This window comes from Plectropomus leopardus, chromosome 15 (assembly GCF_008729295.1).
Source record: "Plectropomus leopardus isolate mb chromosome 15, YSFRI_Pleo_2.0, whole genome shotgun sequence".
In the NCBI taxonomy this organism is placed as follows: domain Eukaryota; kingdom Metazoa; phylum Chordata; class Actinopteri; order Perciformes; family Serranidae; genus Plectropomus; species Plectropomus leopardus.
The window spans coordinates 25,331,011-25,343,149 of NC_056477.1; the positions used below are offsets into that span (position 1 = coordinate 25,331,011).

Below are 12,139 nucleotides of genomic sequence, written 5' to 3' on the forward strand. Positions count from 1 at the left end.
AGGGAAATTACCTTCATAAAAATCTTAAAAATTCTAATAATGTGTTTAAATAATTAATATATTTTAAATATTTATCATGATGATTCTTTCTAGCTTTTTTCTATTTGCTCTTGCTTTAAATACAAAATCTAAATCTACTAATTTCTTGCAAAACAATCAAGACTGAAAACAATTTAGATTGATAAATAGCACTACAAGTGAGAGAAAAAAAATATGTATTTCTGATTCAAGGAGAACTGTCCCTTTAATAGCACAACAATGTACACAGTACAAACCCACTGCCAACAGTTTAAAACAGCACAAAAGCAATAGTGCCACAGAGTTATAATACAAAACAGAACAATGCAGATAATAAGCTGCGAGCTCATCTAACAGCCTGAAGGACAAAACAAACCGATTGTTTGTTCTGGACCTAATATGTTGCTATTTAAACAGTGAGTAACTCACTCCATTATTCAGTTATTGACATGTGTGGCTGACTTCACTGACATCATTCTCTGCAAAGCTTTACACCTCAGCACTTTTAGTTTATTTAGAGTTTATTTAGAACAACACCTTTAGTGTAGTGTGGAATTTCCTTTAAAGGTAACACTGTCAGATGAATAGTTTTAACAACTTTAGCATATACTAACAGTGAGCTAAATTCAAAGGTCCCTCTAAGCTGTCTTCCATGGCTGTATTCATTATATCGGCTCCCTACTGTTTTAGATGCATAAGTAACCAGTCTACCGGAAGCATTTCACATGTGAGGGGAATGAGCTCAGGAACACTCAAATTGGACCCAATGGAAGTACAAAGCAAATCACTGCAGATACTGTAATATGTAGAGTTTTTTTTTTTTCCCACTTTGCCGTCACAACTAATTTCACAGTGGCACACTAATGAGGAAATCCTCTGTAAAGCATCTTTAAGCTGACAGTTGGATGTAACCTCAGATCTAGGTCACATCCTCAGCCGAGCTCTTTGCTAAATTAATAGGTTATTTAACGGTGGTCACACTCGCTGAACAATCAACTCATCCAAATTGTGATGGTCTAAGGTAAGATGAGGTGAGAGCGGGGGAGGGAGGGGGCAAGGATACGCTGCATGCTGTTGTGCTTAATACAAGCAAACAGAAGATGTAGTGTGACAGCCGGGGCGTTGCTCAAATCAATGACAAAACGAGCCCTGTTGGAGGAAAAGATAGAAACAGAGATCAGAGATGACTTTGACTTTGAGGCCGTAAAGACATCGGATGCTGCATAGCGGCAGTGCCACAATGGGCGGGGAGGCGGTGCAAGACTGAAGAGTGGCATACAGATAGAGAGCGGGAGGAGTATAGGATGCAGGTGGGGATAGGGAGGGAGGAGGGTGTGGGGTGGAGGGCTGGGTGGGGAGTGCATGCTTGAAGTGCTGCGAGAGCTGCCAGAGCTAGTTTCAGAGCTCCTTGAAGTTCCCTCTGTCGGAGGGAGAGCATGTACTTATGTGTCCCCCTGGGAGGAGGGAAGGGGAGGGGGGTGTATGTGTGTGTGTATAGAGGGGAGGTGGGATGATTGGGGAGAGAACTCAGCAGGCAGTGCGCGTACGAGTGTGTGCATTTCGGCGTGTATGTGTGCCCGTGTGCGTCGTGCGATCACACATCTCCTCGAGCGGTCCTGTAATTATCCCAAATTGTGTCTGGTGGGGCCTGCCTCCATCCCAGCGGAGCAGCAGACAATCTGGGCTCCTGCCCAAATCTGTGGAGAGTTGTCCTGTTAGCGGTGATTGGGTAAAGGAGGAGCAGCAAGAAACATGCAGAGGCCCTGGGATAAAAAAATTAGATAAATGAACGAATGTTAAATAAGTTAAAGAGCGACAGCAGGGCCACGTGACGGCACTGCCAGCGACACCTGCACTCGAACTGCAGGAGGTGTGCCACATGAGCAGACGTCACTGACATTTGGAATAGGGGTCAGCCTGGCTGATTATTGGGGCTGATATTTGGCATCATCTGTATCTGCGTTTTATTTTAATAATCGCCGATAAAACTGATTGATTTAAAAGTGCGCCACTTTGGCTCTGCTGCAGCTGTGTCTCTCTCTCTCTCTCTGGTCTGTTTTCACCAAAGACTGTATAAAGATGGACGATGCACACCCGCTTACCCCCCGCATTGCTAAAGAAAAGAGCCAAAAGTGCAGTGCAGTGTTAACCACAGATCTTATTTAAAGCTTCTTAACAGAAACCCATGTTTTCGAAATGAGAGAACTGGACATGCTGAAATGCTAACAGATTTCCGGGTTCTCATTACTGGGGTTTTCTATAGCCAGTGCAATAAACACCCTAGTGGCTTGGCTGGATATTACATTAAACATGACTCAAATATATAGTTTCTGTAGGAACATATATACAAACTCACTTATATGTTTTGCTTTATCAAAATCCCTTTCTTTTTGTGACATTTAAACATTTTGACTCATCCTGCAATAGGGCCAATTGAATGTGATTTGGGGCAAATATCCAATCCAGGGGAGTGTGCTCAATGTTAGTTGGTGAAAAACTATGTCGACATATCCAAAAAATGTGGCTAAGTTTTTATTTATCCATTTCCTACAGCACTGTATCACTGGGTATTCGCAAAGCCATACCCAATTTTGATCTAACCATGCCTGCATATTCATTTAACTCTGGAGTATCTTATGTTACTGAAGCTGAAGATGCTCAATTTAGCTTTTAAAATGTAACAGAGATTTGTACCAAACATGCTGCAGTTGGAAAATGAAGGTGAGATTATTCTCTGGTTTACACAATTTAGCATTGCATTGCTCTTTAAGTGCCTTAAACAAATCTTCGCCATTTGTGCTCTAACTTCTTGTTACTTATCATCCGCCAATCCAGTGCCAATAAATAATTGTAATTAATACAGGACTGACAATTTATTGGTCTGGCTCAAGCTATGACTTATACACCTTCTATAAAGTATGCCTCATTAGAAAATGATGATCATTTTCAGTATTAACACACTATTAAAGCTGCATTTTGATGTCTTCTGATCTTGCGCGGGTGGTGGGGAGTATTTAGACTGTGAGCCACATCCTTAAAATGAGTGTCAGCAGAGTAAAGAGTCAAATAGTTACTATATGTGGTAAGGTGATTAACGGGATGTTAAATAGCAGGCAGCAGGTGTGAGAGCGAAGCTGCCTTTTGAGAAAAACCTGACGGCCGTGACACGAATGGTGACTCCTTACAGAGTTCCCTGTCACTGAGCCTCGTGCTAGGAGGCTCAGGCATGAAATATGACGCTCTGCATTTCAGCATGTCGAGGTGGAGTCTTTACTCTGTGTAATACGTTGGCCACCTTAAGCGGTTATGACAGCAGGAGAAGCAGCTGAGTCCCAAACCGGCTGCAGCTCACAGTAAAGGCAGCGAACAAGGCCAGTTCATAGTGAACAGCGTGTGAGCGAAGGCAGTTGAAAGCGTGAGTGAAAAGTAGAAAAGAAGTGAACATCAATCTCTTTGTGGCTACATACAGCAAATGCACCCCCGCTCAGGTGAGCTGACAGTGGAGGATGCCCGGCTCCAGCTGACGTTTCATGCTCACAACCTGAACAGGTCCAGCTATCAATCAACTGGAAAGGAAATCCACAGAGACCACATGGCTTTCCAACCATGTGAAAAAGTAACCAGAAAAAAGAAGAAAACATTACAATTTCATTCTCACATTCTCTCTTTTTGACTTTCATCTTGACACAGATTTCAACACCATCAAACATATGTCAAGTCTTATCCGTCTCTCCAAAATAGTTCCGCTGTAAAAAAAAAAAAAAAAAAAAAAAAAAAAAAAAAAAAATGTATGTGAAGTTAACAGCAAAGTGCTGTAAAAATCATAACATCATAAAACTGTAAATAAAAAAATCAATAACACAGTGTTCAGTTTACAGTAGTATTGTGTAAAGCACTGGACCACAGAAAACAGCTGATTTTAAAGTAAGAATATGTTGAAATAATGATATTTCTTTGTAGAATTTAGATTACTGTAGGTTTTTTTTTTACAGGAATAAAGTTAGATTTTACAATAATTTAATTTAAAAGTAATTTGTAGCCAACAAATGGATTTTATTACGGAATTTAAAACACTTGAGTGTTACATGTTTCTTAAAATTTAAAACTCTAAAAAATGATCAGCTTGTTTTTTGGCATAAATATTAGGACATTGATGATTTTCTAATGTGTAGTTTTTTAATAATTAATTAATTTATCTTTCACACATGATGTGCCTGGTGATGGAAACCCCCCCCCAAAAAAAAACCAACAAAAAAATGTTTTACAGCGTATTTCCATCAACAACACACTTTGATTTTTTCCAGTTCCTTTAAAACGTTATAGACAGTCTGTATTTATTACACATCTAGGTCTTCCGCCTTGTTGCGCCTCCATTTTTGACTTATAACATCCTAAAAATAGTGATGGGCCAGCAGGCAAGAAAGCTTTTCTCTGACCTGTTTCCAAATCTATCCTGACATCCCAAATCTCCATGTCCCTCACCAAGCCTCGCTCACTCATTCATAACTGCTGGCTGCAGAGATGGAGGCGCCACCCATGTGGCCAAACACACTGATTGCAAAGGGTCAAAGAGTCCAACTGAGGGGACACACCGCTGCATCACAAGATGGGGCCAGCTCCTCTTTATCCATCATCTCGGGCAGTGGGAGACGGTATTGCATGTACGATGATCCAAGGAGACTTCAGAAAGCCATCTTTCCTCTTTTTCTATTCATATTTTGCAGACTAAAGGTTGAGTGTTTCCTATAGAGATCACCTTTACAAGCTGCACCAATATAAATACTTCATGTAAGCAAAGAGATGAAGGTCGATGGAAGTGAAGGTAATTAGTCGCCAAGAGGAATTGTTGGCATTATATTTTCTTGCAAACCACAGATGCGCTTGTGATGTATTATTTGGGGTTACTTTGTCGGGAACGATGGATGGCATGACACCAAGGCGACACGCCTGCCAAGCTGCAGACCACTGTTCGAGACCATTGGGTTTTCAACTTGTTTTTAACAGCCAAACATGGGTGTTTTTAGTGACCCGTGTCTGTGTTTCCACAGGGGATAATATCATGAAAAGCTTTTGTTTTGTACAGTGACACTGCTGTTTTTCCACCGGGGACAGAAAAAAAGCGGTTATTTTTAGACAATGCAACATTTCTTGCCAGAATACTGTAACGAAAAGCAGTTGTTTTTTAGCTTGACAATGTCACATTTTCGGTCAGAATACTGCAATGAAAAGTGGTTGTTTTTTACCTTGACAATGCAATATTTCTGGACAGAATACTGCAACGATTTTTTTTTTTTTTTACTGAGACATTGTTGTGTTTCCTGCCAGGATAGTTCCATGTAAAGCCATTATTTTTAGAGAGACAATGTTACATTTTTTGCTGGGACTTTGCTGCCAAAAGTGAGTATTTTAATCCATTACATGATGTTTTCTTTACATAACCTAGTGGTTTCTGTCCCTAAACCTAACCACAGCGTTAATGGAATGTAGAGAAATGTTGTTTCAACATTTCTGCCACATAGTAACATACAAATGTAATGTATCTGGGGTTTGAAAACAATGCCAACATTTTGCTGGTAATTGCATTTAGGTGAAGCTAATTTGCAACCACATGAAAGAGCACAGAGTCAACATGCAAGACAATCTTAAACAAGATGGAGATCAAACAGCCATGCTCAGAGCTAAGGCTCTTTAAGGGTGTACTTAGGCTTAGAGACGCTTTGACAAAACACTAATGTGAGTGGATGCTCAGTGACAGTGCCAACATGCCTATGTTTCGCAAGTAAACTGTTTACCATCTTACCATCTACAAGTGGTCCTCATGGGAAAGTTGTTAATTTTGCAGGTATTCAGTCATAAAATATGAGAAAACTACAGTATGTGACTTGATTATTAGAGCTAAATGACGATCAATTTGGATACATCAGATCAGTATTGAGCTTAGTAAAGTACTTTTTAGTTTTATTATTTTGCACCAAATAACTGGGTATGTCACAAGAGGTATTGAAATGGTGTCTATTATAATGTGTCTGTCATTTTAAGTTTATGTTAGATGTACAGTACGTTGCTCCTGCTGTGGTTGATTCACAGACATGATCGTGATTTATTGTTTTTATTGTCAGAATTATTACCATTTGTTTTTCTGTTGTGCATTGTTTTCACTAGTTGCATATTGGTTTGCTAGTTAATCTTGTCCACCCTTTTTCTTACAGATTTTATTGCAATCTACCACTTTTGACAGTCATTGCTGCTAGTTATTTGTTTTTATTGAATTTATTACTGTCATGCATTATATATCCTTTTAGCCTCCTGAAGGGCATCGCTGTAAAAGAGCTAATTGCTCAGTCAATTTTCCCTGAATAAACAAAACCCTCTGCAAACTATGGATATCTGTTGCAAATCCTTCTAATAGATGTTGAGATACCGGGACAAGTGAAAACTCTGACATGCTGATGGTGGAGTGTGATTAATCCTCTAGGGACCATATCATGGCAATACATCCAGTAGTTATTTAAATATTTCAGAACAAGCAACCGATCAACAGACTGACATCCATAAAGAGCATTGCTTCAAAATCCAACTGCATTGCTCAGGTTTCAAACGGTTAATCCCAAATTGTTAATGGATCAAAAATGTTAAAATACCTATGTTAAAGTCATCAAACAGCGACATGGTAAGTGCAAAGTTAAACCTCCATGGAAAAACACTTCTGTATGGAATTCTAATGAGCAGAAAATGGTCTGTACACTGCCACTTTTGAAAAATTTCCACAAAAATGATATAACATTTTGGCTACGCCACCCACCACTAACCCCAGGCAACAAAAGTGGACACAGACAATAGAGAGACAGAGAGTGAATGCATTCATGACGTGAAAGCCTGAATCATCGGGGCTCATTGTGTCAACACTTTACTGAAAGAGTGACTCGACCATACATGCAGCTGAAGCATAAAAGACACATAAAGCTGGGTTACTATACATCCACATACTGCACTCTGGTTCTGGTTGCCAACACCTGAATAGACATTCATAATCAATTTTCTGGAAAGCATTGAGAGTGGGACGAATGAAAAGGGAATGCACTTACTGCTTGACAGATGATGGGGTATTTGATTCGATTGATGCCGCCGGCAAACACAGCAAAGGTCAGAGCCGTGTGGAAACAGAAGTTGAGAAGCATATGCCATCCCTTCCGACTGATGCGGATTGCGCTGCCAAAAGAGAACAAGAATCAAAGTAATTAGCAGGTGAATACCATACCCCACAATGTTTCGTGGTTTATCATAAAGTAAAACCTCATTGAGATTCGGTTTTCGAGGTATATAGCCCATCAGTCACTTCGGGTATGATTTAAGACGGCCTTTTTTTACAAGGTCTGCATAAATCCTCCTTTTCTTTTACCTTGCTACTGCCATATAGATTAACAACCACAGGAGTGCCTGGGGAATGCTGCTCATAGACTTTGAGTACCGCAAACAAGCCATTACATACACTGCTGCAAAGACATGTGCTGAATAATGGAATGTTTTCAAGTGTACTGATAAACACTTCGACCTTGGCTCATCTTTGAAAGGTAGCTATTCACATTAATATTTCCAAGTTGTTCAACATAATTAATTGAACAAAAAAAACAAATTTTTCATGAGTTGAAAGAAAAAATTCACCACAAATCAAAAATGCATATTTTTCCTCTGACCTGTAGTGCTATTTTACATCTAGATGTTTTTTGGTAGAGCAAGAGATTTCTGCCTTGTCACCAATCAAATGGAACTAGATGGTTTGTGGAGCTCAAAGAGCCAAGAAAATACATTGAAACATGACTAATGTCTTTTGCCAGAAATCATGACCTGGTTACTCAAGATAATCCACAGACCTTGTTGTGAGCAGTTTCATGTAGGATTTTTTTTCTTTCTATCAAAATACACCCACCAACTGTATCACTGGACAGACGGACGCATGCATCACTGCTAACTCAGCTAGCACTACTGAGCTAACTGACGCTACAGCTCAGCTGCGGAAGACGCCATTAGTGTTTTTATCGCTTCAAGCACCACATGCCAAGTGCCATATATTTCCATAATACTGGCAAGAAGGCAGACATCTCTACAACTAATATCTCCAACACTGCAACTCAAACCAAAGTAATCTAGATTGATAAATAGCACTACAGGTAAGAGAAAAAACATGCATTTTTGATTTTGTGATGAACTGTCCCTTTAAGGCAAATTATTTAAAGGACCTGTTTTTTGTTGTTTTTTTATGTCACATACCATTTATTTTTTTATGGTTGTTACCAAATCAAACATTGCAACATTTTAATTACACCACATTGTGCTTATCAATCTCTATTTTGTGCATTAGGAGCAACATGAGGTTTTATGACTGACCAAATACACTTCAAAAGAGAGTGAATTTTTACCGTAAACAAATGTTTAATTGAGTATGTCATCAATCATGCTACCACATGAACTCATAAAATCTACTAATATTACACTCAAATAAGGATTTTCAAACTTTAGCCCCTATTGCAGATTTAATTTAATCCAAATAAAAGAGTACACTCGTCAGAATCTAAAATAAAATCGAGACTATATGAATAATTTGAGTCAACATTAAAAGTCAAAATGTGAACTCTGATTATCTAGTAGAAATAAGTAGAACTTGAAACCATGCTGCTGTCTTTCACTTTTGGGGCGACTGTACAAAAAACAAATGCTTTTCTCATAAGATTTCCTTTATGCAGAGCTTAAACAACACAAACATTCAAAGAAGATCTATGCCATTCACTGACAGACACGTACTGCTTTTAAGTTCATTTTGACTGAACTTCAGAGGAATAGTGTTCACAGGAATGTTTATGTGTTTTTTTTTTAAAGATTTGTTTTCACGATCTACAACTTCTCAAAAGGTCGAACCCTACGTGTATGCTGTGAAAGACAATAATTTGAATGTATTTTTTTAAAATTTAAACTGTCAGATGAGAAAATGCTTACACTTCCTACAAACTGTATAATCTGTATTTTGGTTGATGGACCTCAGGCGGAGGGCTTTTCACAGATCTGATTCTTAAAAGAGCTTACACGCATACTGTACTGCACAATACATGCGGAGGTATATGCAAAGAAACATGAATCACTGCTGGTTTGATGATAAAATAAAAAGAGATCGCTTCCAGTTGGCTGGGCTAATTGAGGTTTTCACTATGTGAAACTATGCACTCATATGCACTTTGTGAAATATGGCATCGGCCGCAGGGTTACACAGTCATGGGCAGGTCACTTAACCCACATTACAGTTTTCCATCTAGCTGTTAGAGAGTAGGCTAAATAGGACAGACAATACTAACATATTTGTTGCAGTGTGCGAATTAAGAGACCATCCATTCATTTAATTATTTTCCTGTGTCAGCTCCCTCCCTACATGGTTACAGTCACTGTCACCATTTGAAATTATATAACCTTGTTCTGGAAATCTCCACTCCCCAAAATGGAGGAGCGGAGCCCCGGCTGCACGTGAGTCAACTGTAGATGAAGCAGTGGCTCAGCAGTGAGCTATGAGGCGTGTCTGGGGCCGGGCTTCACTGCTCTGTGGAAGAGGAGGGAGAGTTAAAGCTGCTGTTGTCGATGCCTGTGCCGTGGTCCAAGTGCTGAACTCCATCCAGCAAAGAGGCCATAAATCAGGCCGGCTCCTGGCCTCCCTGGAAGGGGGTTTTCATAGGCTCTGCTCTGGGCTTTCATTGGGTCAAGTACATTAACCTGGCAACCCTCCATATCCCCGTCTCCCAGAGGGTAGGTGGTGGTGGGGGGGAACTGTCCTCTCTCTGCATCTGCTCTCTCACCCTGCACCCACTGCTGAGCCAACTGTAAGGGACAATAAAGCTATGCACAGTATAATATGACATATTATGCAATGGGTAGAGTCAACTGAGCCATTTCACTGGTGGAAGACACGCTCCAAACATGCTGATAAGTCCCATAAACCATAGGTAGCAGCACTGTTAAATGGAGGAATGGAAGTGGTTTCATGCTAATTATGATGGAGAAAAGGCAGCAACCTGGCAGCAACAGGCCTGCGCTGTGTGGCTGAAATCAATAACACAATATAAAAAAATATCCCTGATACTAATATATGTATAAAAATCTGGCAAGTCACCTATATAAAATGTAATTTATGTTTAGGGCAATAAACTGTACATCACACAAAAACTCAAAACAGTTTTTTCTGGCCACTTGAGGATCGGAGCAAGCTGTTAACATGACAGTGACAAAGTATCTCCTTATAATATGTGGGGAATTATTTTTTTGCTCTCTTTTGGTCTCCAGCCTAGACTGTATATAAACCTGGACGACACACTCCCACTTAACCTCCGCTATGCTTAAGTGAGGCTAAAATATCCCTGATATGGCCGCTGCCACATTGCGCTGGTGACTTCATTTGGAGCCAGAGTTTGCGCAGTAGCAACATCCACGATGGGGGAGTTCCACCCAAAACACCCGTCCAACAAATTGCAAGCAGCCCCACTGAATGCGAGCGCATGGATCGGCACACACAGCTGTCGATCATGGCGGAAAATCCTTTTTTTGTGGAATGTAATAACTCATTCAAAACAAACTTATTAAAATGATAACAAATGACTTAAACAAACACCATGCTGAAAAGAACTACCTTCAGTGACAAAAAACATCTTTTGGAAAAATGTATTTGGTGTACTTTGAGTTTTTAGTTTGGCCTATATCCCACTCACTTACATTGAGGGGAGGGCTTTATGACCTATACCGCAGCCAGACACCAGGGGGTGATCCAGATCGAAAAGTTACACTTTTGGGGGCGCTGTCATGTTGTCCATAGAGTCTATGGTCTCCACCAACTCCTAAGAAAACATGTAGCTCTTTTGCTGCTAAATTTTCTGCTATATTCACCATCAAACTGCTAATGTCTGTCTGATGTGTGTTGCAGAGCAGGTGTTGTACAGTGGGCTTATCAGAGCTTTGTCACAGCAAACAGCTGCCTGATACAGCTGGAAAGGACACTGATGAGAGCCATGAAACTGAATTAAAACAGTAGAGGCTGTAAAACTGAAATGGTGAGTCAAAAGACGCTATAGAGCTTTGTAGAGCTGAGTTAGATTAGACATAGTCAGCTGACCCTTTTTGAAGGGCCTGGATGCAAGATTCAGAGTATATATATTATCTGGCTCATAACATGGAGGCTGAGCCATAGGCTAGCAGCTAACTGTGCATACTTCAAAAACAGGTCTAAACAACAGTGCTTATGGTCTAAACCTGGTTAGCCTGGAGGGTGAGCCCCTGGTAACAACTGTGGTGCAAAGTGGTTGCACTGAGCTTGCCAGTGGGATAAACACCAACCACAACAAAGCAGAGAGCAGCTTGGATTATAACACAAACAGAAACATTACTCCACTATATCTTTACATAGCAAGTAATGGCTCAGTGCTTTATTAATGCCCTGAATCCTACAGAACCTTTAATATAAACATACTGATCATAGGAGCTTTAAGTATCTTATTTTGTTGCCTGTGAATCTTTGATCTGGATGGAAAATACACACAAAACAGCATGATTAAATTGCCATTATCATTCAACTTAAAGCTGATAAATAAATTAATTGAACTATCGCCCCCAGCTCTGCATGAGAGTATATATTCATACTTAGTTTGTTTATTTAGGGCCATTACTTCTCTCTAAACATGATCAAATTCGCACAATCATAGTCATTATTAACCGCATAAGCACATCTCAAATTGTATGCAGTACATTTTTATCATTTCTTTTGTATTTCTCCTTCTCATGGAATCATTAGCAAGTAATTCTTTCACCAAGATTCCCATCATGCTTTGCATTAACAGAAAGTGTAATTATGTTACTGAGTGTTTTTTTTTTTAAATTTTATTTCTCTTTTTTTTTTTTGCATATAAGCAACATGTCTTTGCATGTTGGCATCTCTACCACGGAAAGTCATCCTGTGTCAGTTGCTAACAAACTCTTTACCTACAGAGTAATTCTATTAACACATTAGTAGTAGCACCACTACCAGCACAATGTGATAGTTGTCCACCTCGCAGCAATCTGGGCAAAAACCAAACTGTAACAAGATCTGAAGTCA

General features: G+C 39.8%; 1 protein-coding gene across 2 annotated transcripts in view; it reads right to left on the reverse strand.

Moving 5' to 3' along the window:
* The window catches only part of LOC121954402 (adhesion G protein-coupled receptor A3), a 216,533-nt gene that overhangs the window by 24,942 nt on the left and 179,452 nt on the right, over positions 1–12,139 (reverse strand). For both annotated transcript variants that reach the window (XM_042501885.1, XM_042501884.1), the window contains one exon: positions 7,104–7,227. In XM_042501885.1, the coding sequence (XP_042357819.1) occupies positions 7,104–7,227 (124 nt within the window). The remainder of the gene's footprint in view (positions 1–7,103; positions 7,228–12,139) is intronic.